Source organism: Mesoplodon densirostris, chromosome 12 (assembly GCF_025265405.1).
Source record: "Mesoplodon densirostris isolate mMesDen1 chromosome 12, mMesDen1 primary haplotype, whole genome shotgun sequence".
In the NCBI taxonomy this organism is placed as follows: Eukaryota; Metazoa; Chordata; class Mammalia; order Artiodactyla; family Ziphiidae; genus Mesoplodon; species Mesoplodon densirostris.
The window spans coordinates 35,507,269-35,533,763 of NC_082672.1; the positions used below are offsets into that span (position 1 = coordinate 35,507,269).

At 36.6% G+C, this 26,495-nt stretch overlaps 2 protein-coding genes across 4 annotated transcripts in view; both read left to right on the top strand.

Moving 5' to 3' along the window:
* Positions 1–10,085, top strand: part of MTCL3 (MTCL family member 3) — a 56,443-nt gene extending 46,358 nt beyond the window's left edge. The window contains exon 8 of one of the 3 annotated variants that reach the window (XM_060115307.1): positions 9,978–10,085. Coding sequence is in view for 1 of the 3 variants with exons in the window: in XM_060115313.1 (XP_059971296.1) it covers positions 637–696 (60 nt within the window). In the remaining 2 variants the exon portion in view is untranslated. Of the gene's footprint in view, positions 1–636; positions 3,041–9,977 lie in introns of those variants that run through there. The other 2 variants (XM_060115313.1, XM_060115310.1) reach the window with 2 other exon arrangements.
* KIAA0408 (KIAA0408 ortholog) lies at positions 4,348–26,282 on the top strand. Its single transcript, XM_060115314.1, has 6 exons — positions 4,348–4,854; positions 9,992–10,232; positions 19,681–20,040; positions 20,129–20,208; positions 22,002–23,334; positions 25,725–26,282. The coding sequence occupies exons 1-6, from the start codon at positions 4,706–4,708 to the stop codon at positions 25,896–25,898; spliced, it is 2,337 nt and encodes a 778-aa protein (XP_059971297.1). The 5' UTR covers positions 4,348–4,705; the 3' UTR covers positions 25,899–26,282.
* The last annotated feature ends 213 nt before the right edge of the window (positions 26,283–26,495 follow it).

Genomic DNA, 26,495 nt, shown 5'->3' on the forward strand with positions numbered 1-26,495 from the left:
GAACTTCCTAACAGAAGTGACTCAGGGTGGCCCTCTTGTGGTGGAAAGGCATTCCCAAGGCCCTTTTCTGGAATGAAATGAGAGGTAGCCCTAGAACAGTTCCTGTATTACTTAGCTTTTGTTGTCATCATTATCAACATCTCCCAAGTAAAGAATCTGAAAATAATATAGTGAGATGCTAAAAACAAATTTGAAAACCGTAAGGAAGATCTGTCTCTAGTCTTAAATAGCTCACATTTTTAAAATGTTTTATTGTTTTGTTTCCTCAGAATATAGACCAGTACTTTAAAAAATAAAATAAAACAGATAGTTTGAAACTATTTCTTTTGAATATTTCTGTCATCTGGAAATGCCTGTACATAAGCCCCATGACAGATTTGCTTGGCTAAAAAATCTGTTGACATGTCACCATCCCTCAGAATAGAAGAGACAGCCAGCATCCCGTGATTCTAGGGAAAAAACATCCAGCACTGGGAAAATAGCACGTTAGTTGAAACACAACAACCTAAGCATGTAACTTCCATGGATAATAAATACTTTGTGTGTGACTCTCATTATTGTATAATCTAAAACAGATTCTAATAAGTGTCAACCTATTTCTTTTGCTAACACAGAGTCCGAACTCTGTCATTCTAGGACTCAAATAACACAGGACCAAATTTCACAGACTCAGCTGTAGAACTTCATAAAAATTAAGAAAACTGGGCCTCACCACTGGATGGTCTAGTTCAGAAAGTGGAGGAAATTTCCAGCTTTAGGAACTTTTAAATAATTCTTTGAGCGATTGCAGTGTGCAGCAAGGCCTGAGAGTAACACAACACGGGACTGTGGTCCCCTTGGTGGAACGCTATGGAGATTACCAGGAGAAGCACCCCACATTTGCTTATAAATTTGTTTCATGGAATACTCAGGAAGTGGACAGTCATGCTGCAGGTCACATTTCAGGGATCTTCAGAGTTGATGGAGCTTGTTGAGGACAAAGATTTGTCTTATTCTTCTTCCAGTCCTCAGGATCTAACACTACAGCTGGCCGAGAGCTGGTGCTCACAAATACTTTTTAAGTGGAATGTTAATTGGAATGCCCAAGACCTCTCCCTAAGAATGGAAGATCGTTTAATGTTCAAGAGAGTTCTGCTAAACAACTGAGATGTATCATAAAGCGCTTTGAAAATTGTAAAGGGCAGACATTATTCTAGAAGGAAGGATTATTTAAAATGCCACATGTAATAGCTTCTTTTTTTTTGGCTGTGTTGGGTCTTCGTTGCTGCACGGCCTTTCTCTAGTTGCAGCGAGCAGGGGCTACTCTTTGCTGCGGTGCGTGGGCTTCTCTGCAGTGGCTTCTCTTTGCGGAGCACGGACCCTAGAACGCGCAGGCGCAGTAGTTGTGGCACACGGGCTTAGCTGCTCCGCGGCATGTGGGATCTACCCGGGCCAGGGATCAAACCCGTATTCCATTCAGTGGCAGGCGATTCTTAACCACTGCGCCACCAGCGAAGTACCCTAGTTCCTAAATTATAATATGCTATAAGAATGAGTTCAGTTTTTCAAAGTCATCTCTTTTCCAATTTTTTCCATATCGTTTACAATGAAAATAGAAATACAATACCCCTTTAACTGGTAAATATGTTTAAAGAGTAAAAGAAAAAGGGGCTGAAAAACTATACAAGCAAAAATCAGAAGCCACCCAGTATAAAGAGATTAAATAAATAACTGCTTCTTGGTGCTTCAAGATCATCCTTCAGACAGAAAACTGTAAAGTAATTGTGCAGTGTTATACTAAAGGCAAGTTGGTGCATTTATCCCTAGATTTTCTTCCATCACTAAGTTAAAGTTCTTTTGTCTTCGTATTCTGACCGAGGATTTACATTATTGAAGGATACAAACCTCTTTAAATAAATAGCCATGAAGATAAATACTCTGTTACATGACTCCTGTGTTATACTTGGAAGATGAAGTATTAGCTCCCTCATTTGGGACTTAGAAGAGAACTGAATTTAAGATTTAATGAAGCCAGAAATAAATGTCTCACACCCCAAACTCTTATCCCTGGGTTCTATTCCCTTCCTTGAGCTCCTTGGAATTTTAAACTTTAAGGCACCCCTCCAGGAATTAGAAGACCTGGATTCTATTCCTGGCATTGCTAGTTAGTGCCTTTGTGACCTTGAGCAAATGGCTTAACATCAGGGCCTCTTTCCTCAGCTGTAAAATTAGAAGCTTGGCTAGATGATTTCAGGGGTTCTTTCTGGCTCTAAAATTCTGTAAGTCTGGAAACACCTGCTAGTGACATTTATGCACTCATTGCTCTTTCCCCCTTTCCAAAATGTTTTAGTTTGTGGCTTAATAGCATCATTTATATAGATCTTTTCAAACCCTTTCCAGGATTTCCTTTTTTTGTTTCTTGATAGCAGCTCATGTTTCTACATTTACTTTACATTAAGAATTGTTACATGCATTTCTTTGCATATTTGTTATACACTGAAATGGGATTAGTATGACATCAGATATGAATGATTCTTCCAAATTCTCTAATATAGAGAGCAATAATTTGAGCCACTTTCATATTTGAAGGTTTAAATATTTAAATGGATTAAAAGTGACCTGGATTGTGCAACAAATTGCATTTTTTTCCATAAGGTTTTCAGCCATTTGACACCTGCTTGAAAATGTCAGGCACTTCAAGATGTCTGAATATCACTATAAGGCTGGGTATACCAGCATCTGTTTTCAAAATCCATTCGTTTTATGTACATAACAGCAGGATCTTTTCTTAAAACAAAGCTTTCTTAGAAATTTTTAGTGGAAAGGTTCAGAAATACCTGAGCTGAGTATTTATTGCCTTTGTGTGCTGTCATCTAATTGCATTGCTTTATTTCTCTGGGGTATGAAATATAGCATGGAAATTTTAGCTAATATGCATAAAAAATTATTCAACAGAAAGGGTTGGTAAGTACTACAATTAATGGTAGACTTGGGAGAAATTCTGTCAAAGTTTTTTGTCCCTAGTTTTTTATTCTATTTTTGATATAATTTAAGGTCAACTTTACCATGACAAGAAGCAGATGAAGCACCTGCAATAAATAATTACTGGGACATCCATGAAAAAGGGCATCGAAACAGGTACTATTGAGGGATAGTATAGAGGATAGCACAACATAATTCCTCCTGTAATTAGCTACAGATTATCTGAAGTTCAGATAGGGTGTAGAAAGCAGCTTTAATTTGATTTACCAATGACACATGGAAATTAAGAGGTCTGGAGTGGAAGAGAGGTCCGGAGTGTCCTGATAAGGGAAAAGGCAGAATGAACTAACATTTCTTAAGTGCCTGGCACTGTAAGGACCCCCTCATACTCTTACAACATCCTTGCAAAGTAAATATAATTATCCCCTTACAGGAGTAACAAACTCGAAGTTCACACAGATAAATAGTGGCAGTAATTTGAAACCAATATCTCTGTGACAAAATTCCAGGGTCTTCAGTTAGAGAAACTGTTTCCAAGACCTACTTCTCTGCATGGTCAAGTTTCTGTGAATTTTGGCAAGATACTCTGCCTCTTTGAACCTTGGTTTTATCAGTAAACTTGGGTTAATATCTACAGACACATTTTCTGAGAGTGAGCTAAGATAAAGATACCTTAGATATTAGAAGTACTTAACACAGAGCCTTGCAGAGAGCTGTCTCTCCATGAGTCATCACTATTATTACTCTAACTATTGTTGTTGTCATTGCTTTTGAGATTTGGGGGCAGGGGGGGTGGTTTTTGCTTTTGATGCCAGGCTTTCAAAACACAGAGTATGATTTCATTCAATTGTCCTACATGTACTAAAGTCCTACTATGAACAAGTCATTCTTAGTCAACTTTTTAACTCCCCATGAAATATTTATCTGGAATCTGGAAGCAGGCAAAAATAATGTGACAGGGATTATGTAATGCTTTAATGACCACACAGACTTTAGACTTAGGATAAGCCCTTATTATTTAAACTTTTATGTAGTTTATTTTCTGAATTAGGCTGCAGCACACCTTTATTGAAAACAAGTACATGGGTATCTCATTGGTTTTTTCCTTATCACAATAAGTATCATCCTTTCCCATGGGCTTTGATTTCCACTAGCAGAAAGACATCACCATCACTATAGATATAAGCAGCAAGCTGCCATAGAATCACAAAGAACTAGAAGGCTGGTCTTCATATATGCCATTTCTACTTTATTTCAAGACAGAAGTTTGATACCTTTTCACAAATCTTTTGAGATTATATATGTAAAATTTCTGCACATGTTGTTCTGCCACATCCAGAGACCAACTTCCAAAGGCACCGAAAAGTACATTTTGAAAAGGGGAAAGAGAGAGGTAGGCAAAGAGATGATTATTGCCTGTAAAAAAGGAGTTAACTTTTCCAAATAAATGGAATGTAAAATTGGCCATTGTCATTGTGTGATATTAACACCAGCTCTTTTGGCAAGTTTGGAAATACTGGGCTCCCTTATAAAAGTTAAAAATGTCCTGGACCTGGAGTTGTTTACCCAGAGTAGGAGCTGCTCTAAAGTTACAGAGCTCTGGTTGGAAGAGATGGCTTGAAGGCCGCCTCCGAGAAACTGACGTCACAGTAACCTCAGCTGCTGCTGTGACATGAGCTGAGTAGCTTTTTGATTTGTGAAATGGTGGAGGTTTCAAAGGGACTTGTCAGTATCTCTCTGTTAAATGGTTGGACTTATTTTGCATTCCCATTTTGTGCAAAGAAGCAAGATTCACCGTGCTGAGACTTTTCTCTTTAAAACAACCGGCTGTCCTCCCATTGCTAGATTGACCAGTGGTCGGACATCCATAGGATTTCTCCCCAGAGCAAAAAGGTATGTTTCTTTCTGGCAGTTTGAAAGCAAGTGACTAATTGTGGCAAAATATAGAGGGGCCGCTGTTGACATATTTGAAACTGTGGATACTGTTTAAGTGGAGAGTGATTTCAACATCTGTCTGATTCAGTGTCTGTGTCTTGGCTTAAAAACAGTGGAGCAGGGTGCGTAACGGATTTTACTGACTCCCAGGGAAGAGAAGGTCCAGCTGCTGTGAGTGGATTTCCTGACTCTGGACTGATGGTACCATCTGCTCTCTGAGACTGTGTTTTTGAAACACTGCTTCTCAGTACTTTGAACACCACTTTCCCTACCATAAGATTTCACTAAATTTATTTTTTAGAACACTGTTTTCATTAGGATGAAGACTTTTTAACATTTGCAAAGTTCACAACCCTTGAAATTGCTGGCATTTGAAAATTGCAGTGAAAAATAAATCAGTGAAATTCATCCAAGATGATGGTTTGCTTACTGCATGATAAGTGTTTCTGTGATTTGAGTTGAAGTGCATGCCATTCATAATGGGTTAATCTGCAATTAGGAGGGAACCTTACCACTAGAGCTTCTACTGTTTAAGCTGGTTAAGTTTAGGTGTTTGTTTATCCAAGCCAAATGCGTCTTTCAAAGCTTTTATGAGCTAAGAGAAGTAAAATCAGTGCTCCTGTATTTTGGATATTTTCTAGTTTGAATATATAACTGGAGAGGAAACAAGGAGAAGATAATAAAATGAAAAGGCAAAATTGATTTCAGAATTGCACGTGGTAGTATCCCTTTGACCCTATTGGAACATGAGGAACAATTCTGAAATAGCAAGAAATAGGAATTTTTTTAAATTCCCTTTTGCTTTGTAACAAAATCAAGTCAGTTTTCTTTGAAAAAATGCATTCGCCAGTGAACAGTAGGGGAGGAATAAGGTCTTATAATCAGTTGAAATGATGCAAGTGATTCATAATAGCCTAGAGAAAGGGCTAGAGAATCTTGGAGGCAAATGGTGCATAACTTTGATGGGTATAGATGTGGGAATTCCTAATTCTTCAAAGTTAAGAGGAAGCAAAGCATCTCCAAGGCAAATGATGGTTCTAAGAATTGTGAGATTGACAGTACCTACTGTGTGTGGCATTCCTATTGGAATATGTAACCTCCTACAAGTGAAAATTTTTCAATTATATGAAAAGCAGTATGTTTATAAAAAGGAAATCAGAGAGCAAGAAACAAACACTCTGAACAAGACTCTCAGAAGAGAGAAGTTGCAATCGAGTCAACTCCCCTAACACTGTTTCATTTGTTTGGCTAAAGTCCAGTTTTCAATGGGGGAGATGAAGGTTGAAATGGTAACAACCAAGGTGTAGTGAGAAGGGAGCACCCCTCAGACGAAGAAGTGTTACCATGACCTACTTGAGGCTAACATGGGAAATAGAAATGATTTATTGTGAAACTTCTGTGTTACTTTTAAATTTTGCTTCCTAGTAGGGCCGGAAGGTTAGCAGAACTCTTTTCCTCCCATCCCCATACTTATGCAACCCACTCACAACCCTTCTACAATTCTGGCTTCCGGCCTTGGGGAGGGGGAAGTAGGTTAAAATGGATTATGTAATGCTCGCTTAGAGTTGTTGGGGGAAGAACGTGTGCATGACTAAGTAGTGCAGCTCCCTCTGTCCTTTTACATTTGCTCTAATCAAATTTTATTCTGAATGACATTCTGGAGGGAGTGAAATGAAATGGAGAGTGAAGGGTGTAGATCGCAGAAATTCTTCCTTATCTCCCACAGAGATACCAATATCTGTGGGCGAAAACAAGTGACAACTAGGAACAAAGAGAACTTTTATATTTGCCTCAGCAGAAAGCACTGAGATTGAGTTTTTGAATCGGCTGAGCCATTTTACCCCATAACTTTTCATTACAGAACGTTATGTCCCTACAAGATTGCTCTATTAGTTGGATTTTTTTTAACATTTAGGGAGAATTATAACAAAAACAGTTTTATATAAGATTTGTCTATTCAAATTTTTGCTAACAATAAAAGTTTCCTAAATATTTAACCTGCCTTGTATTCGTAAAATACTTGAAAAATACTGAGAGCAAAGGAAAACTGTTAAAAATATGAGTTCACACAATTACACTTGCTTCTATGAATTTTCTAATTAAATCAAAATCAAAATCAGTTTTATTCTAGAGGAAGATAAATAAAAGGAAGGAGGGTAGGGGGAACACAAAATAAAAGGAAGGAGAGTAGGGGGAACACAAAACGGGAGGGAGACAAGGACAGAAGGAAGAAACCAAGAAACAGGCATTTATTGAGCATCCATTATGGTCCAAAACAGTGTTAGTCGCTTTGATTAAGCATTCTCTTTCATGCACATTTAATTCTCCCAAAACTCTATGGACCCCACTTTATTTTTACAGGAGAAAGCAATATGTTTAGCCGTATTACATTTGACATTTATGACAAGACATAGATACTAGAAAGGTGAAATAAACCCTCCCACAGAAATTGGCACAGATATTGCCCTATAGGAATTTTCTTTCCAAGGCTTGTTTTTTATCCATAACCATTACATTTTAAGGCACTAGATATTGCTCTGGTCCTGGAAAGGGGAAGCTCTGTAGATTGGCCCTTCGCCGTATTAAGTGATGAATTTGGCTCTTTGCAATGAAGTGCGGGATTCTGTCTGCTTAGGGAACATTACCTGGGTTCATGTATAGTCCTGTTACCAGGGGCAAGCCTGATTGAGGGTTTTCCTGGATGATCTTCTTCAAGTAGGTAAAAAAGAAAAGGGTCTTGTGCCCTTTCACCCTGACCTGGAAGTGGTTCAAGAAGAGTTAGAAATAAAAAGAAAAATTGGAGCCATTTGCTACATAATTGTAGGAGAAACTTCATGATGATTTCTGAACATTTACAGTGTTTAAAGATGGAATGAAACATGGAGTATCATAGCACCTCTTCCCCAGGTAGCTTGAAATTAGTTTGCTCTTTTTCTGTAACACCCTTGGTTAAATCTAGAACTACCTCTTGATGTCTGAAACCACTTCACTCTTCCTAAGTAGTTTCAATGCTAAATACCTGCTAGTCAGCAAGATAGTTTCAGCTCACAGTTAATTACATATAGTTTAAAGCAGTCTGCAGTCTCTGAAAATCAGCACTGTCTGCATTTCCTGCGAATAGTTATTAGATGAACCTAGAAATTAATAGGTAATCAAGATCAATAACAGATTCACCAAAACACAAAATTCTGTACATTCTTTACTATCTTCATTTTGTTATGTCTCCATCGACACATTTATTTTGGGACAACTTGCATTTGCTGTGGCAGGTACTTGTGGTCCCTGTCTCACAGGATTGGAGGGTAGCAAAAGGAAGGAAGGATGACAGAGAGGATGGAAAATGAGATTAGAAAAAGGGCATGGCTGAGTGGATAAAATGAGACGTGATAGTGTTTTTAATGGCTAAATCTGAAATTACTTGTTTTTCTTGGCTGAATTAGTCATAGTTTTATGAGTGCCAAAGAAATAGGTAAGGATGATCAAAGTATCTGTAGCAAAATTTTTGATAGAAGAGTAACCATATAGATCCCAATATTATTAGGGTGTTTTTGAGGGTGGAGCCCTGCATATATCACTGACATTTTAAAATCCTTATTAGTCTATTATAATTCATTAATAGATTGCAACTCAAAAATACATGTTTGGAACAATTTACCACTTGGATATGCATGTTCAGAGCAGTCTGACAAAAATCGAATGTCTTCAATGTTTATGTTATATTTGGGATATAAAATATGTGGCCGTCTTCTATGACTGCAGAATGGGGCTTGCTTCCTGGTTATTTGGGCTTCATTAGACAATGCCAGAACCCAGGCAGCTACTGAGTCTCGAGAACTTTGCTCAAAATTAGCATCAGCTACCACCTGGTAAGTTAAGACATTTTGGTCATGGCCAAATTAGCTTTTTTTGGCCAACTCTTTAGCTTTTTAAAAGCTAAAGAGTTAAGACTTCTTATAGGCGTGATTATCTTAGAAGGAGATTCAAACATTTTAAATGTGCATTTCTACCCATTAAAAAATGTATCTGACTTTAGTAATAAAAATATTCTCAGTGGATGTCAGCACAAGATTTTTTAAATCAAAAAATAGGGAAAATTTTATATTTCTCAAACCAATTTGCAGTCCATATGTCATTTAATCTTGGTAATAACCCTGTGGATATCCCCCATTTTAATATAAATAAACTAAATCTCAGAAATTTTAGGTGATTTATAACAGAGTTACCAATCAGGTATTTTAAAGTGCATCTTCAGATCCTGAAAACACATGCCCTGAATGCTAGAAACCTAATTATTTCAGTCACTCCTTAATATGATCAAGAATTTCCCTGCAAACTGATGAAAACATTTTTTTTCATTTCTCTGTATTCAGTATCAGAAGATAGGTTCTGATATATAGTGTATTAGAAGGAAAAAAGAGCATGGATAAGTGTTAACATATGGTTTTCAGGATAATTTTGCTGCTTTTACATTTTACTTGATGAAATAAAATAATGACAATATTTTTTATGCTTTAGTTTGGTTTCTTGCTGATACATCAGTCCCAGACTTACTACCAACATTGGGGTCTTATTGATACAGTAATCACGTTTGCCACAAGCTTGAACTCTGAGTGTAAAATTGAGATTGTAGCCCAATACCATCTCAGGACTTTAAGTCACAGAAATATATAATCTGGTTGCATCAGAACAGAAGGAGTAATTCCATTGCAGCAGAATCTACCACAGTTGTGTAGATGTGACTAAACAGTTGAATTTCGTACTTCCACTCTTAGATATTCATGAAAAATTCTATGTTCAGATTAGGTGGTTAGTTAAATGAATACTTATATCTCACACATGCATTTAACCAATCTGTCCACTGTAATTTTCCTGTCTGGTCTCAGAAAGGGGAAGAAAAAAAGTTTGGATGATACTTTTTTCTTTGACTGTGTTAGTTTCTCCTTAGGCAGATATTTTTGTCATCTCTTCTTTTGAGTCCAATTTTCCTAAAGTTTGTTTATGTCAATGGCTCTTGACAAACTGATAAAATGTTTCCAGAAAGCACATGGATTTGGAACTCTCTCTTGTTATGTTTATATTAGGCTTTGTTTTAAAGGCAAGTGAGACTGCTTCAAATAAAACAGCTCCAAGCTTCCAAGAAACAGTTAAGAGAAGGCAGAGACGGGCAGAAACACCCTTTCACTAACACTCACACGGTTGCCATGGACCTACATAAGCAGTGGGAGAACACAGAGACTAACTGGCGCAAGGAAAAGATGGAATTACTGGACCAGTTTGACAATGAAAGAAAGGAATGGGAAAGTCAATGGAAGATCATGCAGAAGAAGATAGAAGAGGTACAAGTTGATTTGTTTTGAATGCACTGGAAACTTAAAACTCAGAATGAAAATTCTGTTGGTTTGTTTTGTATTGGAAACTATTTTTACTTTCCAATTCCACCTAAAAGATGCATGTCTCAGTGATATTTACTAGACCAAAAATAGCATAACCTAACTCAATGTTACCGTAGAGACTATGCTTATTTTATAGTTTTGCATGCAAATTAGAACTTGAAATGTCTTTCTAAAGTGTATCAATTTATTATTTTCTGACTAGAGTGCCATGGTATCAAAAGTGAGGTATGTATTTTGCATAAGTTTTCAAATTCTGGGCCCAGGATGAAAACAGAAGAAAAATATAATTAGTGGAACATATTTTAGTAAAATTATAATTGGGCATTAAAATACAGATCTTTTCAGAGATGACTTATGAATAATGTCTACTAAAGACAGTTATGTATTAGATAATTCAGTATAATCCAAAAGAGTGTCATATATCAAAAAGAAAATGGAGGTGGACATGGTATTTATCCTGGCAAGGTGTGGCACATTTATTTGGAAAGAATTTATTAAAAATGACATGCCGAGACTCTGATACAAATAATAATTTTATTCCTTCACCCTGTTTGGCCCAGAATATTTCCTTTAAGTATCTGCATTGATGTATATTCAAGCTTGTTCCAACTGAAAATTATTTATACTTATCTTGCTTTCTTGTAACATTCCCTGCTGTTGACTTATATGGTCTTGTGCACATTGCCAAAGCAGTTATTTTAACAGACTCCTTGGCCTTTATTCACAGACAATCAAAGCTGGTGCTTTATGTGTTTATAGTGCAAATATTTTTCTTATTAACAGCCCTATAATTGGTTATGAATAAAATACAAATTGGCATGCTAAAAGGAAAAATAAAAAAGAATAGCCATGTGACTACTCTAAAATAAAGCTGAGAAGGCAGGCCTGTAGTAGATGATTACAGATTGAAAGGAGAATTTACTTCTCATCCTTCTATAGTTTGGAAAATGCGTTTTGCTTGCTCTCTTAACTCCTGCACCCAGAGGCTCAGATTGGATCAACAGGGAGATGGCTAGGTCAAATCAAAATCCACAACTCCAATTCGAAACCTGAACTCATTGGCTTCCAAAGGTTTGGAAGGTCCAGTTAGTAATAATCTCAGATAATTCTAGCATCCAAGCAAAATAATTAAGGGAGTCAGGATTAGTCTAGCCAGTTGTTTAAGCCATGTAGCTAAGATATTCTGCTGTCCGGTTAAATTTGTTATTGTCAAATAATTATTCTGACAGCTCTGTAGATTCCATCTATGGACAATATTAGCCTTATCAATTAGCAGGCATTAAACATACTTTAAACATAGGTGATAGTCCATAGAAATACTGACAGAAGGGCTGGAATATTTTTTCTTTATCTTGGATAGTAGCTGTGGTGCTATTTATGTCATTCTGCCTGCAGTATACAACACCATACCTGGGAATATGTTTACATAATGTGCTTACCCAAACTACCCACCCAGAGATGATGCTGTTCAATACCTGATTACTAGCATTGTGCTCCCCTTATCATACTAATATAGTTGTCCCTCGGTATACATGGGAGATTGGTTCCAGGAGCCCCTGTGGATACCAAAATTCATGGATGCTCTCAAGTTCCTTACATAAAATGGCATAGTATGTATGTATTTTTCCCCACTCCCAGCTTTGTACCTGTAAGAATGTACCTTCTTAGAGGCTACAAAGCTGGGAGTAGAAAACAGAAGGAAATTGTCCTCACATGTCACAGAAAATCAAGACAATATTTTTAACTAAAATTAAAAATCAACACTTGGAAAAAATGTAACATGCCACAAGCATAATAGACTGTATTTCTTTCATATTTATCACTAAGCTCTGTGTATTAAATCAGACACAACTTATTAAGCCATATATTAGAAAATTATACATTTCCCGGTGCATGCATATAACTTCTGTGATTCCAAGTAAAAATGTCATTAGTGAGAAGATCAATGTTAGGTATTAAGATGCTAATGATTCTTTGTTCAGCAACTATCCACAATCATTGCATTTGCTATTACAAGATGAAGATGTACGTACTTGGATCTTTGAAACCTAGATTAATCCAGATAGATACCCTTAATAGAGTTACTAGATGCCTGGCAATTTTTTTTATCACATTGCCATCTTTCCTGATTGTCTCCTTTGATCAGATAACCATTGAAAAGAGCTAGGTACCGAGTAACACAGATTTCCTTTTACAAAATAAATGGTTTTCCATCAATAATATAATGATATTTGTTTATTCATACTTCACCTAAGTCCCCAAGAGAATTTAAGATGTCGAATAAAATTCTGTGTAAGGTAAAGTATTCCAAAACTAGAAGAGAAAGATGAAATGAAGACAAGAGGAAGTATCCTTTGTGAAATGCATGCAACAAATCTGTCTTTCTAGTAAGTGACAAAAAATGATCAAATGCATGTTTCTCAGTATTCAGAAAACAAAAGCAAACCTATTTCCCAGAAATAGCACTTTCGTCCCTGATTTTGCAACTAAAGTAATTTTGTTTCCACCCATGACTCCTCTAAAAGAGGACAGTGCTACCAATAGCATCCTTAGATTTAGCATGGTGTTTTGAGGGTTGCTTCTTATAATGTCCCTCAAAGTCAGCCAAAATTATAATGGCCACAAATGTTCAGTACAGATAATTTTACAGGGACCAAAACAGTTGATTCATGGCTGCAATTTGATGCTATCCTGACTTCATCCAACTACAGATTTATTAGTATTTACAGCATAAATGCATGGCATATCCTTCAGGCATTAACTATATTATAGTGCTTCACTCATCTGAGATTTAGGTAAATATTGAGCAGCAGTAAATCTGTTATTCTTTTTTTTTTCTTTTAACATCTTTATTGGAGTATAATTGCTTCACAATGGTATGTTAGTTTCTGCTGTATAACAAAGTGAATCAGCTATACATATACATATATCCCCATATCTCCTCCCTCTTGTGTCTCCCTCCCACCCTCCCTATCCCACCCCTCTAGGTGGACACAAAACACTGAGCTGATCTCCCTATGCTGTGCGGCTGCTTCCCACTAACTATCTGTTTTACATTTGGTAGTGTATATATGTCCATGCCACTCTCTCACTTCATCCCAGCTTACCGTTCCCCCTCCCTGTGTCCTCAAGTCCATTCTCTACATCTGTGTCTTTATTCTGGTCCTGCTCCTAGGTTTTTCAGAACAATTTTTTTTTAAGATTCCATATATATCTGTTAGCGTATGGTATTTGTTTTTCTCTTTCTGACTTACTTCACTCTGTATGACAGTCTTTAGGTCCATCCACCTCACTACAAATGACCCAATTTCATTTCTTTTTATGGCTGAGTAATATTCCATTGTATATATGTGCCACACCTTCTTCATCCATTCACCTGTTGATGGAAACTTAGGTTGCTTCCATGTCCTGGCTATTGTAAATAGAACTGCAGTGAACACTGTGGGGCATGACTCTTTTTGAATTATGGTTTTCTCAGGGTATATGCCCAGTAGTGGGATTGCTGGGTCGTATGGTAGTTCTATTTTTAGTTTTTAAAGGAGACTCCATACTGTTCTCCATAGTGGCTGAATTAATTTACATTCCCACCAACAATGCAAGAGGGTTCCCTTTTCTCCACACCCTCTCCAGTGTTTATTGTTTGTAGATTTTTTGATAATGGCCATTCTGACTGGTGTGAGGTGATAACCTCATTGTAGTTTTGATTTGCATTTCTCTAATGATTAGTGATTTTGAGCATCCTTTCATGTGTTTGTTGGCAATCTGTATATCTTCTTCAGAGAAATGTCATTTAGGTCTTTTGCCCATTTGTGGATTGGGTTATTTGTTTTTCTGATATTGAGCTGCATGAGCTGCTTGTAAATTTTGGAGATTAATCCTTTGTTAGTTGCTTTGTTTGCAAATATTTTCTCCCATTCTGAGGCTTGTCTTCTCGTATCTTTTATGGTTTCCTTTGCTGTGCAAAAGATTTTAAGTTTCATTAGGTCCCATTTGTTTATTTTTGTTTTTATTTCCATTTCTCTAGGAGGTGGGTCAAAAAGGATCTTGCTGTGATTTATGTCATAGCGTGTTCTGTCTGTATTTTCCTCTAACAGTTTTATAGTGTCTGGCCTTACATTTAGGTCTTTAATCCATCTTGAGTTTATTTTTGTGTACGGTGTTAGGGAATGTTCTAATTTCATTCTTATACATGTAGCTGTCCAGTTTTCCCAGCACCACTTATTGAAGAGGCTGTCTTTTCTCCATTGTATATTCTTGCTTCCTTTATCAAAGATAAGGTGACCATATGTGCGTGGGTTTACCTCTGGGCTTTCTATCCTGTTCCGTTGATCTATATTTCTGTTTTTGTGCCAGTGCCATACTATCTTGATTACTGTAGCTTTGTAGTATAGTGTGAAGTTCAAGAGCCTGATTCCTCCAGCTCCATTTTTCTTTCTCATATTGCTTTGGCTATTCGGGGTCTTTTGTGTTTCCATACAAATTGTGAAAATTTTTGTTCTACTTCTGTGAAAAATGCCATTGGCAGTTTGAGAATAGTTTGATTGCATTGAATCTGTAGATTGCTTTGGGTAGTATAGTCATTTTCACAATGTTGATTCTTCCAATGCAAGTACATGGTATATCTCTCCATCTGTTTGCATCATCTTTAATTTCTTTCATCAGTGTCTTACAGTTTTCTGCATACAGGTCTTTTGTCTCCTTAGGTAGGTTTATTTCTAGGTATTTTATCCTTTTTGTTGCAATGGTAAATGGGAGTGTTTCCTTGATTTCTCTTTTAGATTTTTCATCATTAGTGTTTAGGAATGCAAGAGATTTCTGTGCATTAATTTTGTATCCTGCTACACTACCAAATTCATTGATTAGCTCTGGTAGTTTTCTGGTAGCATCTTTAGGATTCTCTATGTATAGTATCATGTCATCTGCAAACAGTGACATTTTTACTCTTCTTTTCCGATTTGGAAAAGAAGAGTTTTGTTTTGTTTTTTTTTTTCTTCTCTGATTGCTGTGGCTAAAAGTTCCAAAACTGTGTTGAATAACAGTGGTGAGAGTGGGCAACCTTGTTTTGTTCCTGACCTTAGTGGAAATGGTTTCAGTTTTTCACCATTGAGAACAATGTTGGCTGTGGGTTTGTCATATATGGCCTTTATTATGTTGAGGTAAGTTCCCTCTATGCCTACTTTCTGGAGGGTTTTTATCATAAATGACTGATGAATTTTGTCAAAAGCTTTTTCTACATCTACTGAGATGGTCATATGGTTTTTATTCTTCAATTTGTTCATATGGTGTATCACGTTGATTGATTTTGTACATTGAAGAATCCTTGCATTCCTGGGATAAACCCCACTTGATCATGGTGTATGTTCCTTTTAATGTGCCCTTGGATTCTGTTTGCTAGTATTTTGTTGAGGATTTTTGCATCTATGTTCATCAGTGATATTGACCTGTAGTTTTCTTTCTTTGTGATATTTTTGTCAGATTTTGGTATCAGGGTGATGGTGGCCTCGTAGAATGAGTTTGGGAGTGTTCCTCCCTCTGCTATATTTTGGAAGAGTTTGAGAAGGATAGGTGCTAGCTCTTCTCTAGATGTTTGGTAGAATTCACCTGTGAAGCCATCTGATCCTGGGCTTTTGTTTGTTGGAAGATTTTTAATCACAGTTTCAATTTCAATGCTTGTGATTGGTCGGTTTATATTTTCTATTTCTTCCTGGTTCAGTCATGGAAGCTTGTGCTTTTCTAAGAATTTGTCCATTTCTTCCAGGTTGTCCATTTTATTGGCATAGAGTTGCTTGTAGTAATCTCTCATGATCCTTCGTATATCTGCAGTGTCAGTTGTTACTTCTTTTTCATTTCTAATTCTATTGATTTGAGTCTTCCCCTTTTTTTCTTGATGAGCCGGGCTAATGGTTTATCAATTTTGTTTATCTTCTCAAAGAACCAGCTTTTCTATCTTTTTTATCATTTCCTTCATTTCTTTTTCATCTATTTCTGATCTGATCTTTATGATTTCTTTCCTTCTGCTAACTTTGGGGTTATTTTGTTCTTCTTTCTCTGATTGCTTTAGGTGTAAGGTTAGGTTGTTTATTTGAGATTTCTTTTGTTTCTTGAGGTAGGATTATATTGCTATAAACTTCGTCGTGTTTTCATTGTCATTTGTTTCTAGGTATTTTTTGATTTCCTCTTTGATTTCTTCAGTGATCTCTTGGTTATTTAGTAGTGTATTGTTTAGCCTCCATGTGTTTGTATTTTTTACAGATTGTTTCCTGTAATTGATATCTAGGCTCATAGCATTGTTGTCAGAAAAGATACTTGATATGATTTCAATTTTCTTAAATTTACCAAGGCTTGATTTGTGACCCACGATATGATCTATCCTGGACAGTGTTCCTCGAGCACTTAAGAAGGAAGCATATTCTGTTGTTTTTGGATGGAATGTTCTATAAATATCAATTAAGTCCATCTTGTTTAATGTATCATTTAAAGCTTGTGTTTCCTTATTTATTTTCATTTTGGATGATCTGTCCATTAGTGAAAGTGGGGTGTTAAAGTCCCCTTCTATGATTGTGTTACTGTTGATTTCCCCTTTTATGTCTGTTAGCATTTGCCTTATGTACTGAGGTGCTCCTATTTTGGGTGCATAAATATTTACAATTGCTATATCTTATTCTTTGGTTGATCCCTTGATCAAAGTGTCCTTCTTTGTCTCTTGTAATAGTCTTTATTTTAAAGTCTATTTTTTCTGATATGAGAATTGCCATTCTAGCTATCTTTTGATTTCTATTTACATGGAATATCTTTTTCCCTCCCCTCACTTTCAGTCTGTATGTGTCCCTATGTCTACAGTGGGTCTCTTGTAAACAGCATATATACGGGTCTTGTTTTCGTATCCATTCAGCCAGTCTATGTCTTTTGGTGGGAGCATTTAATCCATTTACATTTAAGGTAATTATCGATATGTATGTTCCCATTTCCATTTTCTTAATTGTTTTGGGTTTGTCATTGTAGGTCTTTTCCTTCTCTTGTGTTTCCTGCCTAAAGAAGTTCCTTTAGCATTTGTTGTGAAGCTGGTTTGGTGGTGCTGAATTCTCTTAGCTTTTGCTTGTCTGTAGAGGTTTTAATTTCTCTGTCGAATCTGAATGAGATCCTTGCTGAATAGAGTAATCTTGGTTGTAGGTTTTTCCCTTTCATCACTTTAAATATGTTCTTCCACTCCCTTCTGGCTTGCAGAGTTTCTGCTGAAAGATTACCTGTTAACCTTATGGGGATTCCCTTGTATGTTATTTGTTGTTTTTCCTTTGCTGCTTTTAATATTTTTTCTTTGAATTTAATTTTTGATAGTTTGATTAATATGTGTCTTGGCACGTTTCTCCTTGGATTTATCCTGTATGGGACTCTGCCCTTTCTGGACTTGACAATTTCCTTTCCTATATTAAGGAAGGAATATAGGAAATAATCTCTTCAAATATTTTCTCAGTCCCTTTCTTTTTCTCTTCTTCTTCGGAGACCCCTACTATTCTTATGTTGGTGCGTTTAATGTTGTCTCAGAGGTCTCTGAGACTGTCCTCAATTCTTTTCATTCTTTTTTCTTTATTCTGCTCTGTGGTAGTTATCTCCACTGTTTTACCTTCCAGGTCACTTATCCGTTCTTCTGCCTCAGTTATTCTGCTATTGGTTCCTTATAGAGAATTTTTAATTTCATTTATTATGTTGTTCACCATTGTTTGTTTGGTCTTTAGTTCTTCTAGGTCCTTGTTAAATGTTTCTTTTATTTTCTCCATTCAATTTCCAATATTTTGGATCATCTTTACTATCATTACTCTGAATTCTTTTTCAGGTAAACTGCCTATTTCCTCTTCATTTGTTTGATGTGGTGGGTTTTTACCTTGCTCCTTCATCTGCTGTGTATTTCTCTGTCTTCTCATTTTGCTTAATTTATTGTGTTTAGAGTCTCCTTTTCGCAGGCTGCAGGTTCGTAGTTCGTATTGTTTTTGGTGTCTCCCTGCAGTGGGTAAGTTTGGTTCAGTGGGTTGTGTAGGCTTCCTGGTGGAGGCGACCGATGCCTGTGTTTTGGTGGTTGATGCTGGATCTTGTCTTTCTGGTGGGCAGGACTGCATCCGGTGGTGTGTTTTGGGTGTCTGTCAACTTAGTATGATTTTAGGCAGCCTCTCTGCTAATGGATGGGGTTTTGTTCCTCTCTTGCTAGTTGTTTGGAATGGAGTGTCCAGCACAGTATCTTGCTGGTTGTTGAGTGGAGCTGAGTCTTAGTGTTGAGATGGAGATCTCTGGGAGAGCTTTCACTGTTTGATATTTCATGGAGCTGGGAGGTCTCTGGTGGACCGATGTCTTGAACTCGGCTCTCCCACCTCAGAGGCTCAGGCCTGACACCCGGCTGGAGCACCAAGATCCTGTAAGCCACTTGGCTCCTAGTGCTGGAGGGTCTTCTGCAGAGGGGGGTGGTGGCTAGGGCTCAGCTGGGGCTCACGGCCAGGGCAAGGATCTGGGAGCAGAAGTTCTCTGTTATTCTTTGAATACTAGATGTAGTGCAGATATAGGTTGTGACTGTAAGATGTAGAGTCATTTGCTTTAATAGTTCTCTGACTGTCTTTGGAATTTGACAAGCTTTCCCAGAACACAAGCCTGAAGAGAAAGCCAGTAATAGCCTGCAGATTAAACTGAACTCTCAAGAACTAATTTGGGGCCCACTTTAGCATAGACTAATAGATAATCAACGCCTTAGAGTTCTATTGTATTACCTAGGACAGGGTCACATTTGTTTTAATTAGGACAGGAAACATTTTTTGAATGTATGTAGCCTTGGAAATAAAAAAAAAAAAGTCTCAGAATTACCTGTCCCTCACCAATGTAACTTCCAAAAGTAACATATTTTGATTGCAAAATGTCTACTTAGGGACAGAATTAGCTGCGTTACTATATGAGATTGTCAACTATTTAGATAGTTAAATGTTGGCATATAGGATCATATATTTTTAAAATATGACCTTAATGTTAGTTAAACTCTTGCTTCTCTCTGAAAGCAGTTAGAGAGCATTGCCAGTAATTGATTTGAGTCATTCCAATTTTGTTAACAGTGCTTCTGTATGATCATGATATCTATATATAAACACAGGTTTGTTTCATTTTTGAATGGGTTGATTTCTACTCAGAAGAATAGAAATTACCATCCATGCTTTGACCTACTGAAAGTAGTCTTTATGGTTCCTCAAAGTTGTTCCAGCTAATCCAGACTTTAGAAGTGTTATTTGGAAGCATAAGCATTCGTACCGTGGGGTAGTATGTAGTAATATGGCAGAGAGAGCTCAGAACAGTATGCTTAGTATCAAAAATATTGAGAGAGTGGATTAGGGGGAAATTTTTATCTTTGTTTTCTTTACAGCTCTGCCATGAAGTAAAGCTTCGGAGGAAAATCAACATGAGTGAACGTGTGATTATTGATCTTGATTGTGAAAAGGCCATTCAAGACAAAATGATGGAATCTTCTCCAAATTATCCCAATTCAAGACAATGTGAATTTACAGGGATGAATCACAGGGATGGTCTGGGAAAAAAAGGTAAAACAGAGCAGAGCTTACTCAGTGAAAGAAATCAAATGTGTAAGGAACAAAAAACAATCAAAAAATCAAAAGTAGGGTTAATAGATTCTATGGCCACAGACAACCAAAAGGAATGTGAGACCCCGCCTGACCTGAGAACTTCTGAGGAAGAGAACACGAGCTGCTCTGGTGCCCTCAACACAGTAAGTAAGCCAGGATTGGCCTAGAACTGTTTCTAAAGACATATTTACATTTCAAAGGGCTAACATGCTATTGCTTATATGTATAAAGGCTCTTGAAGAACTTGCCAAAGTTAGTGAAGAATTATGCAGCTTTCAAGAGGAAATTCGAAAGCGTTCTAACCACAGAAGGTAGGCTGGTACATCTATGATGATTTTTATGTTGGAAAATCAAAAAGAATGTTTTTAGTTAATGAATCCAAACTTCCTTTAGCATCTAACACTTTGTTAGTGAGAATTAATAATGCTGTTAAAATATGTTATCTTAGGAGATAAAAACTTAAATTGTATGTTTCTCTGTTCACTAATTCTTAAAGCGAATCTTCTAGTTCTCTTTGTAGTTTGACTATTAGGCGTACTTTACTTTTTTGGTGTTTAGTGAAGTTATACTAACCATAATAAATAATAAATTAACAAGTATACTCCAATGGAGTTCTTTTTTATTTTGAGTATTTGGCCAGTGGAAGAGTATACTGGATTAATCTAGTTAAATACATCTTTAAACTATGTCAAATTTAACAATGGTGTTTTAATTATATAATGATGTTCTACTGAAACATTTTGAGCCATTTAGTTTTCTACATAATGGAAGCATTCATAATTTTCAGAATAACATATTGTAAATATGTACACACAAACATATTTATACAGTGCTGTAAAACATGCTCTTTTAGTTCAGAAGCACCCTTATAACCATAAGGATAAGTTTTAGCCAAATTGAAAAATAAATTGGAATTCTCTACAAGTTAAGTAAAGATGGATTGTTCTAGGATCACCATTTATCTCCTAGTGGGGCAGTATACTTCTCTTAGAAGCTATAGGAATGTGGACCCTTATTTTTCTTTAGCTTTTTGGAAGCTCAGAGAGAATTTTTGTACTGACTTACAACAGATTTTCTTACCCAACCGTGTTTTTTACATAATTTTGCCTTCCACTTTTCCATTGAGCTTTTGCCTACTACTCTCTGCTAATGGGTATTTGTACGCATTTTATTGTAAGCTATCTCATAATATAAGTTGAAGAGATATAAATATGATTTGTATGTATCAATATGATTAATTAATGTTAATTTGTGAACCCACATTCTTGCTATATTTAGGTTTTTATTTCAATAATTCTTACTTGCCAATTTTTTTTTAACAAACCACACCTGGTATAAAGTTCTCACTGCCACTTATTGCCTTTCGAGAAAAGCTCAAAATCCTTAGTATGTAATTCAAAGTCATTACAGTTTGACCTAATATTTCTCTTTTATTTGCCGTCATCCTTCCTACTTTTTTATATTCCATCCACACCAAAGTACTCACTGTTCCTTGAATAACCACACTATTTGTACTGCAGCTCTCTTTTGCTTATATGTCCTTTACTCATTAAAAAAAAAAAAAAGATGATCACTTTTCTTTCATGCCCAAATAACAGCTTCCATTTGGTATTGCTCACGTCTGTTTGCGCTTTGATTCAGATTTCTGTCACACTACTTAGAATGTTATTTCAAATTCAAGGGGAGGAGTTTGAGCTCAGAAGACATTATAAATAGGAATTCAGTAGGCAAAGCGGATATAAGGAAATGGCAAGAGAAAACCTATAGAAATGGGAACGCCAATAGCAGACACCCAAGAGACTATACACAGTCGAGTCTAAGTGTAGGTGAAGTTTAGGTAATAGAAAAAAATGAGAGACACAGTTAAAAAGGTAGTTTGGGTCAAACTATGTATATAGAGTTGAATACAGCACTGAGAGGTTGCCTTTATCCAGCAGTAGAAGGGACTTGAAGTTTTGTACTATGGGATTTATATAAAAATAATGTTTAAGGAAGTTGTGACTCCTTTTCCTATAACAGAATCCATTGCTTTAGCCCCAGTGTCTTTTAAGAGCTTATCATAAATAAAGTCATCACTAATATACCATGTTTTATAATTGTCTAGGATGAAGTCAGATTCTTTTCTCCAGGAAACACCAGTTGTAATTAATATGCCTTATGGAGATCACATGATCAGCAACAACCAGTGCATTACTTCAACCAGTTTAGAAAAAGAGAAAAAGAAAAATAGAAAGAATCTGAGCTGTACTGATGTTTTCCAAAACAATTCTAAGAAAAAAAGTGGAATTGATAAAACTGACCTGCAAAGAAGTGAAACCCCACCAGTTCCTCCTCCAAGAAGTACATCTCGAAATTTTCCCAGCTCATGTTCTGCACAAGCCCATGAAAGTTTGAAGGAAAGTTCAGACCACAACGGCTGGGTGGCCCAAGAAGGTCAAGGCGAAAAGAACTGCAACCCTCATTTCCTCTGGAGGCACGATGAGATGCCTACGCTGTGTCTAAATGAAAGGAAGACTTTGAAAGATGGTATCACATTTTCTTCTTTGGCACCAGAAACCAAAATAGATAAAAAGCCTTCATGTAATGAAAATGTTGGACTTACCATGTGGTCATGTGACACTGGGATTGGTGCAAAAAATAGCCCCTCTACACCATGGTTTCAGAAATCCTGCTCTATTCCCAATAAGCCAAAATATGAAAAGGTGATTCCAGATCACCCTGCTAAATCTCACCCTGATCTTCACATAAGCAATGTCTGTAGCTCCTTGGTGACACAGAGCAGCAGCCCGCTGAGAAGTTTCAGTTGTGGCTTTGAAAGGACTACTAGGAATGAAAAGCTGGCAACAAAGACTGATGAATTTAACAGAATTGTATTTAGAACAAATAGAAATTGTCATGCAGTACAGCAAAGTCAAAGCTACGCAGAACCATCTGAAGATCTTCAGCCCTATGATACTTTAATTTCTTGCACAGGTAACATCTCAGAAAGTGACAGTGTTTCTGACATTCTGAAAACCAGTGCCCCCGTGCCTGTGCCCAGGGAAAATGTGCATGATAATTCTACCAAAAAACCCACAACAGGCCTATTCAGACAAATGCAAGAACACATAAGCCCTAGCAGTTACCGGAATATGCTCCACGAGCATGACTGGAGACCAAGTAATTTGTCTGGCCGACCAAGGTCAGCTGATCCCAGGTCAAATTATGGTGTGGTGGAAAAGCTGCTGAAAACCTATGAGACATCAGCGGGGTCCGCACTGCAAAATTCTAAATGCTTCCAGGCTAATTGGACCAAGTGTAATTCTGATGTCAGTGGTGGAGCCACATTAAGTCAGCATTTAAAAAAGCTCCAAATAGAACAAGAGCTTCAGCAAAAGCCAGCTATGTGTGGAGCACAGCAAGTGAAGCAAGGAGCAGATCGGAAAAAGGTAACTGAGGTGAGAAAGAAATTTAACATATTTTGGTAGAACTGCATCCATATTTAGCAATGGCTCAGAGTTCAGTCAGTTGCCCATTCATATAAATAGAATGTAGGCACATGTTTTGACATCTTCTTAGTTCCTTGACCCTTCATTTGTGAATAAATATAAACCTTAGAATTGTAACTCAACATGAACTTTTAAAAGCATAGTTTTTAAGTCTGGGTTTAGCACATTATACCTTTTATTTAAATTCTGAAATGGCACAACACAATCTAATAAATTAAATTCTTAAGAACCTCAAAAAGATCACATGTTTGCTGTGTTTCTTTCTTGAAAAAATATTCTGAATGTGCATCTGTTCATTTATAGAATCTTATCCTGTTAAAGTGTTTATATTTTTAAAAGTATATAGGAAGTATTTATAAATAACTTGCACTTTTCGGTTATTAGCTATGGTTGGTTCAGTCATTCCCAGAATTTGATTCATGTTCTTCCTCAGGGGATTAGTCACATGAATATGAGTTTGGGTAAAAAAAAAAAAAATCACTTAAAATAGTGCCTTATTGCAGTTCTCTTATTGTGGAGCTAAAAGGCAGTATATGAAAAGAAAAATGATAGTATAGCATAAAAAAATTTAAGGTCATTATTATTTGTATAAATTCTTTGTGTGGAAATTGCCTGCCCCCCCAAAAAATGGGTATTTAAATAAACTGTTATCCTTTCTTTATTCCAGTTTGCTTGCAAAAGAGTATAATCTTAGAGGAGAAAAAGAGGTTGAAGAGATTTGTATTTACAATGAAGAGCTATCCATCAGCACCTTTTATGCATAATTTATAAAAAGTTACAAGGTGACATACAGTTATAATTAGCCAATGCTTTGAAAATCATGGTTTTACATAGTGCAATGTATATACACCATTGTTTTAAACGAGGCAGGTTGCCTCCTTCTGGTGTAAGAAATTATTTTTATGAGGCTTTCAAGCCCTACAAAAGTATCAGTTTACATGTAGTTTATCAGAAATTTTGCCTGTTTGCCCAAAGCACAAATAATTATTCTGCTTTTCTATTTCTGTTTTTTTTTTAGCTGAGCCCATAAATACCTGTAAGGTCCTGTGGCTTCAGATGGGAAATGAAAGCACATATACAATAATCAGCCAAAATTCTCATGAACAAATATTACTAAATATCTCCCATTTTTGTACTGATAGGAGGTTTGGGAAGGGTCCTCTGCTGTCGATCGTTAAGAGTAGTTCTCCGGGCCTCCCTGGTGGCGCAAGTGGTTGAGAGTCCGCCTGCCGGTGCAGGGGATACGGGTTCGTGCCCCGGTCTGGGAGGATCCCATATGCCGCGGAGCGGCTGGGCCCGTGGGCCATGGCCGCTGGGCCTGCGCGTCCGGAGCCTGTGCTCCGCAGCGGGGGAGGCCGCAACAGTGAGAGGCCCGCATACCGCAAAAAAAAAAAAAAAAAAAAAAAAAAAAAAAAAAGAGTAGTTCTCCATCCCTCCCCCCCAGGAACAGGTTTAAAAAAATAAGACTCCAAAGAGAGAAAAAGCAAATGCAGGTTACTCTCATAGAAATAAAGGCTGTCCTTACTGCCCGTCTCAGGTGAAAAAGCACAGGCTTTGTTAAGAAGGTCAATAAGAATCAAAGTACAAATGTGTCATGAAAGCTTTTTAACTGTTTCTTAATGGCAAGAGTCCTAGAATGCTTTTCTTCCATTAAAATAAAAAGAAAGAGAAGTAGGAAGAAATGAAAGAAAACGAAAGGAAGAGAAGGGGAAAGTTTTCAGTCTTCGGAAGACACCCAAGATAGATCACAACTCTTTCTTAGCAAATAGAATGAAGTTATATTTTAAAGTATTTTAATGATAATTTTGAAACTTTTTAAAGATAGTAACAGTGGTTCTTAGTGGAAAAAAAAAGATAGCATCTGACAAATCATTTGGTGGTTTGTGTGCCTTTTGCTTATGATCTCTAAAAGTGTCAACTTGACATAAAATAACTGGACATAAATTAATTCTTCTTTAAATTATTATCTTAAAAAAACACTAAAATATCCTAACACTCCACTAAGAAAAATCTTTAGTTCTATCATATCAATTTTATCTGACATGAACTTGAGTTCTAACATAACATTAACTCATAGTTAGTTCTAAAAAGAAATCAGTTGTATTAAAACTTGTCAGTGTGGATATCTACAAGATTATCAAATGCTATATTCATATTAAAAGTGAATTGTTTTGATTAAAACATTCAAGACCAGGAATAGCTTATTTAATTTTCAATGCTTTTTCTTGCTTGTAAACATGGTAATACAATACATTAATCCTATAGTTGGGATCCATAATATATTAAGCTCAATGTTGGTGCCTGAATAGTGAGATGAATGTCTTCATTTGTGTCTTAAGGAATCCGTGGCAGTGAAATGCTCACATGGAAAAGGATTTTCCCGACCTGCTAGACCAGCAAATCGCCGTCTCCCGTCCAGGTGGGCATCCAGATCTCCATCGGCACCCCCTGCCTTGCGGAGAACTGTCCACAACTTTCCCATTGCTCTGCGATCAGAAGCATCGATGGTGTGAGTCTCTGGCCTGGATTGCTGGATTACAAAAGTCCCAATTGCCAAACAGAGTATTCTGAGTGTTTACAACCAATTCTGTCTCTTCTGTATCTTTCAAGATTACTGGGACAATTGAAATCTTAACTTCCCATCAGTCTTCAGTGTTTTTAATCTATGGAACAATTATCCTCCTGTATTTTGATTTTTTAGATCAGAATTTTTAAATGCCATCCTCATTAATTTGCCAGTATGATTTAAGTTGAAACAATGTACTATATTGTATATTCCAACTTTCTTGCAAGTGGCAGAAAGCAAGGTTATTTGCATGGCCGTGTGTTTTGTAGGTGCATGTGTTGATATAGGAAGTATCAGTATGTATTTAGATAAGAAAAACTTATGTGCTAGTGTTGACTTTGAAATTATAACATGTATACCTATATATTCTTTGTGTTTATTTAAAATTTTTAAAAATATACAGTATTATTTATATTTTTTATACCTTTTAATAGGTATCCACTTAAGGCTCTTGAGGTACCTATATTAACTAACCACTTCCTTGGTCCCAACTACACACAAAACTAATTATACATATATCTAACGTTAGTAGATTTCTACAGAC